Genomic DNA, 6,117 nt, shown 5'->3' on the forward strand with positions numbered 1-6,117 from the left:
CCTTGGCAATTAATGTTACGTTGACAATTTCGATTTGTATTGGTTTTTATTTAACTATTGACGATAAAAAAAAAGTTAGAAATAACATGAAAATTAAATACAGGATTTCCATAAAGTTGTTATTAGTGTAATATTGTAACCTACAGTTATAAGTTGATCGTAAATTTAAAATAATTTTGATGAGCGTTTAAAGTTCAATTTTTTACGACCGTGACATTCGATACTCATTTTTAAGTACAAATATACAATGACACACAATTACAACCTTTAAAAATTTTATGATGTTTTCGTTTCCCGTTGTACGGTCTAGTTTTTACAATTACAAAAAACTAAAAACTAAAATTTAGATTACACTTTTTTGTAAATGGGACATTTTTATATTTAATCAATAACTCCCAATAACCAATAATATGGTTCATAATCAATTAATATTATTTGAATGTTCAATATTATTAACTTGCTGGGAATAGTTGAAAAAATGCATTGTATTAAAGTAAGGTTAGTTGTATTATAGAAGTGAAGAAAACATCCGGAGCAGTAAAAGGATTACGTTGATAAATTGAATGCGTTGCCTTAACTTAGCAGCAAATTCTTGTTAATACCATGTATTGTATTAAAATTAACATGAACATTAATCCCTTATATCGAACACAAGCATTTTTAAAAAATAAACTAATCTTATTTAATAAACTGGGCATTATCGTAGTGGCTTCTTATTTCGCTTGTACGTTGGTCTTTTGTGTCTTGGCTGAATCGTAACAGGATAACCATCAACACTCCTCATCAATACATCTAATTTTAACTTAATATCAGTTAATTTGATATTTGTATGTACGCTAAAATGTCGCAAAAATGTTGACACAGTGACTTTCATAATCATCATCACATATTTGGATCCTGTCATTTAAAAGTTTAAATATAATATTACCTATTACAATATGGATATTGGAGTTTTATATTATTATTATTAAATTAAACAATATAATACTTTACCTATACAACCCCTTGGGCCACCGCTAAAAGGAATAAAGCTATATCTATGTCGTTTAGCTATATTTTCTGGGCTGAAGTTTTCGGGATTGAAGTCCCGAGGATTTGAGTACAAATCAGGACTTATATGTGTTACTAATGGAGATATAACACACATCGTTCCCTTTGGTAGTACGTAATCACTTGAAGCTAAAACACAGACAATGTAATATCAATATACCCCGGTAAAATATACACCAGTAGGTGGTAACTGGTAGTACACTTTAAACTTCACTCACATATTTTAAGATCTTCTTGAATTTCTTTTAGTTGCATTGGTCCTGCAGGAAATAATCGAAGGGTTTCATTTAACACTTGTTCTAAGTACACAAGTCTAGTAGTGTCTTCAATAGATATCATATGGTCACTGTCATCAAGTATATCGTAAATTTCATCGTATACTTTATCCTAAAGCATAAATAATATTTATCAACAAACTTTTTACGTACAAACATTGAATTCATTTTTCTTCAAATAAAAACAAAATAAATATAACTGTTTTAAAAATAAAATTTTTTGCGTATACAAAATAATGAGTATAGACGGTAAACATTAATGGTTTAAAATGTTTCACAACGACTTCAAGGGTATTTGGTATATTCGTTATATGCTATAAATTACATATATTTACTTGAATATCTTGATGTATAGCTAACATCAAAAGACAAAAGCAGATCGTGATAGCATTGGTTTCACTGCCCTGTAAATACATTTATATATTATTTTATTCAACACATTGTTCATTATATGAAAGTTATACAAGTTATGTTATAAGATAACAGATATATTTACCGCAGCCAACATGGTTATAACTTCATCCCTAATATCGGAATCTGAAAAGTTTCCACCACCATTGTTCAGTTCAAACAATGTGTCCAAAAAAAGTTTTGATTGGTGTTCTAAACATTTATACATTTTATTTAGAATTTTTTAGCTCAAATTATTTTTGATTATACTATTAGGCTGAGAAATATAATAAAAAAATAATGTTTAAATCCACGATCACAAAAAACTCACCGTTACTGTTAGTAACGTCTATTTTAGCGTCAATTAATTTTTTTCTCTGGTCAAATTCAGCTTTCTTTTCCTTGATTACCTAAAAATATCAAATATACGTATCTATAAGTAATATCTATGTAACATGGTGGAAAATATGAAAATGTATCAGTAAGTATGCCTGGTGATTGTGTACAATGACTATGGATTATACAATTGGTCAAAATCAAAATTTTCTATAATTTTCCTGAATGTAAAAATTGCCCATTAATCTGTGGACAAAGTAGGTAAAATTAAACACTACATTAAGTTATTAAATAATCGCTTGTACATAACAGTTAGTATGTTTTAAAACAAACAACTAATTTTATGACGTTTATCAATTTGATAAATCTAATATAGATCTATCAAACATTTAATAGCCATTTGGTATTAAGTTATATTCAAACAACGTGTTGTATATAACGTGTCACACTATGGGCCGTCTCATTAATTAAAATTAAAAAAAATTAAGTAGGTATAAACCAAAGTTGTTTTGAATAATTAAAAGATGCTCAAGTGGTTACCGCTCTGTTATACGGTTGTTGTCGACCATTTCATTGTAATGGATGTGTTATAATTGAATTCAATGATCAATCATTGAATACAAAGACGTTGTAATCTTGTAGCTAGCATTCTTGTATAAATAATCAAATTTAATTGTAAAAAAAATACCTCAAATAAATCAAAACTGTTTGAAATTTTACAATGTATGGAAAATGGTGATTTTAAAGTTTTGTGAAAATTTCAAGTGTCTAGAGTAATTTGTTCTCGAAGAACAACAAAATATCAAATATCGATATATGAAAATTCGTTAATTTATTTACCGGTGAAAATCCAATATTATAATAATTTTAATTTAAACACTCATAAAAGACTAATGTTACTCTACATTATATTTTTAAGCTAAAAAAATTTCTGGGAAATCTTCTATTAACTGTATAATGTTAGCTATGAAAAGAAAAAGTTTGATGAATTTCTAGGTGAAAGATATTTTGAAAATGTTAGTCATTTTGATGAAGTTTTTCAAAATTTGAACTTTAAATGCACATAAAAAATAATTGTGCATAATTATCCTAAATATTTTTGAAATACCATTAATAAAACTTATAGGGAACCTTACATTCCGTTTCGAACTTTTTGAAAAAGCGAAAAAGCTTTTTTCAAGAATATTTTTAAAATGTTTACAACATTTGAAACTTTTCTCAATGCTATAACTTGCTCAAAAATGTTAATATTCTTGGAAAATTTAAATATAATTATTTTAGTTATAAGTTTTGGAGTTATATTAATAAAATAAAATGGGTATTTCAAAAATTGGTTTTGCGCATTGGTTTTTTCTATTTCTTTTGTTTATTCTTGACGTTTTCTATATCTAATGGAAATTTTTATTTTGACCTTACATCTCAAAAGTACCAAGATGTTGTACCAAAAATACACACATGATTGTACAATTAATAGTACTTTCTTTTAATATTACATTCTCTTGCTCAGCTAAGAATCTGAGACTACAGGACACTACTCGATATTATTCCTCTACAAGTAAAATCTATGAACCGTAAATATGTTTTTGTTAATAATTAATCTTGACAACAATAGCTGTACGAAAAATCAGTCAGGAAAAAATAAAATGTATCCAGCCCAAAACCATATTTTTGTTAATAATAATAAATATAATTTTCTAAAGTTATGAGCAATGACCTATACTATTATAGTAAAGATTCCAAAAAAAAAAAAATTAGTTGAATTGTGTATACATCTTAATTTAATTTTTATAATTATATGAACGGAGGAACATTATTCCTTATCTTTTTCAACGTGCCTAACATGTTATATTATTTTTTTTTCACAATACCATTTTGGCATTAGACAAAATAACCGACCAAATGATCATTAGTAATTGTGTAGTGTTTTTTTGATATATAACAACATACTTGTAATGGAAATTTCCTCACTGTTTCGAAGACTCTTTGTTGTCCAGTAAGTTTTAAATACATTGAAAACACGAATTCAGGATATAACCATGGTTTGTAAATTCGCATCCCTTCTAAATCTAATGTTCTGAAATTAAATTAAAATGGTTTGTAGTTACAAATTAATTTAAGGTACCAAATGAAAGAATAAAATAAAATAATTAGTATCGTCCAGTAAATAGTCTCGGAAATTATGAAAAACTAGGTGATCCCGTGCACTTCGTTGCCCATTGAATGTATGAACTCTGTATGACTCAAACTTTGTTAAATTCGTTATTTATTATTCGGTGTATGGTGTTCAAAGTAAACCTTAACTTCACCGTTGCCCAGAATAAAAATTCAGGTTTGTAGCAGTATATTATCAGGTAGGCATTCTACCTGCGGTAGATAAATTAATAAAAAAAGCAAATTTAACCATTTTTAAATTAGCCTGTCTTCTTCCCAGAGGTCTAATCTACACACAAACGTTCATTTTCATAATATTGGTAAATATATATAGAGACAAAAAAAAATAATACAAATCAACAAACATGCCCGATTAACAAATAGCAACCAATATATATAATACACTGTTGCGCCGCTGTTGTATTTTTCACATCCAAATTTCCTACTTTTCGGTGGATTTTCATAAAATTTTCTTTCGTAAGAACCTTCTATTGGAAATTATGAACATCTCATAAAAAAATTTGAGCCAAATTAGACCAGCCCTTCTCGATTGATGAGATAGTTATCATTTTTCATGCTCCATTTTTATATATATATATATAGATACATTTTTTTAAACAATTGCATAAGAAACTGTAATAAATGGTTCTCATGTTTTATAATAAGAGTGTACTATGAAATATTATTCAAGGTCCTCCGGACTTTTTATTTTTATTACTTTACTATTGCTTTGGCAAATTCACATTCATTTTTGTTTGTTTGAGTGTCGATATTGTAACCCAGGGTGTTTTCTAGAAATAATACAATATCCGTGAGTAACTAAATAGTAATTATCTCAAATATAGAATATTAAAATATTATAGACTTACGACAAATAGTATCAAATGCAAATGGTGCAATGTAGTCCCAGAGATCGAACACTTGTGTTTCGTTTAATTGCTTCGCGACATTCCTTATGAGAATTCGGTTTTTCTCGATAAATACGGGGAAAAACTGTTCCAAAAGTTTACCATTAAAAAAGGGAGATATCATGCGACGATGTATCCGCCATTTGTCAACTGTAATCGTTTTAAATTATTTTGAATTGTAATAAAATTATAATATAGGTACATAATATACTTACATCCACTAAAAAATATTTTAATATTATTCTATAAAAATGCAAAGCGTTTAAATTGTAGTTTTGATCAACTCACTTGGTGCAGTAAACAAGCCTTCGCCTAAAATAACCTTGAAAAAATTGTACACAAAACCTTTTTGAAGGGCATTTGAACTATTCAAGACTATCTAAAAAGAGATATGGTAGGTATAAGTTTTTGTTGATTTATGTATAAATTAACTATTTTTTTTAAGTTATTAGCAGGTTGACCGCCAAGGGTTTTTTTCAAGTTACTTAAAATTGATTTTTTGAATCTATTTTTGGTTCTCAAAAATGTTACTAGGATTGACAACTGAGACCCCGTTCCCGAAATCGATTTTCAGCGAGAGCTCTTTTAGAATCACAATAATTAGTATTTTCTAGTCGCATTTAAAATGTTACATTTTAAAGTACATTACACTCTGATGGTATAATCATTATTAGTTTTTTTTTTTTATCAATTTTCGTTTAAATCGTGAAATCTTTTTCCAAGTAAACCTATGAAAAAACACCGTGGCGTACGGTAGTAAACTAGTGAGAACCCAAAAAGTGGCTTATGGTGGTCAACCTGTTAAGAAGTATTTGGAAATAAATATTAGATATGCAATCAAAAAGTCAACTCACTAATTTAATATTTTGTAGATACATCAATAGTTCTATTATTATACTAAATTAAGAGAACGCCACTCCCTAATTTGTTGTCTCTGTCTTACAAACGCGTAACATAGCAAATTTACGCTCAGCAGTTCACGTTTTATGCCGTTAGCTTAATTATCG

General features: G+C 27.8%; 1 protein-coding gene across 1 annotated transcript in view; it reads right to left on the reverse strand.

Moving 5' to 3' along the window:
* Nucleotides 1–624: 624 nt before the first annotated feature.
* LOC112935894 (cytochrome P450 4g15-like) overlaps nt 625–6,117 on the reverse strand; it is a 6,299-nt gene continuing 806 nt past the window's right edge. Inside the window, exons 3-12 of the mRNA NM_001365132.1 lie at nt 5,399–5,489; nt 5,072–5,260; nt 4,921–4,993; nt 3,999–4,125; nt 2,047–2,125; nt 1,822–1,928; nt 1,661–1,729; nt 1,269–1,437; nt 994–1,179; nt 625–897 (exon numbers count right to left, since the gene is read on the reverse strand). Of these exons, the coding sequence (NP_001352061.1) occupies nt 698–897; nt 994–1,179; nt 1,269–1,437; nt 1,661–1,729; nt 1,822–1,928; nt 2,047–2,125; nt 3,999–4,125; nt 4,921–4,993; nt 5,072–5,260; nt 5,399–5,489 (1,290 nt within the window). The 3' untranslated portion in view covers nt 625–697. The remainder of the gene's footprint in view (nt 898–993; nt 1,180–1,268; nt 1,438–1,660; nt 1,730–1,821; nt 1,929–2,046; nt 2,126–3,998; nt 4,126–4,920; nt 4,994–5,071; nt 5,261–5,398; nt 5,490–6,117) is intronic.

The sequence above is a fragment of the Acyrthosiphon pisum genome, chromosome A1 (genome assembly GCF_005508785.2).
Source record: "Acyrthosiphon pisum isolate AL4f chromosome A1, pea_aphid_22Mar2018_4r6ur, whole genome shotgun sequence".
Classification (NCBI taxonomy): Eukaryota; Metazoa; Arthropoda; class Insecta; order Hemiptera; family Aphididae; genus Acyrthosiphon; species Acyrthosiphon pisum.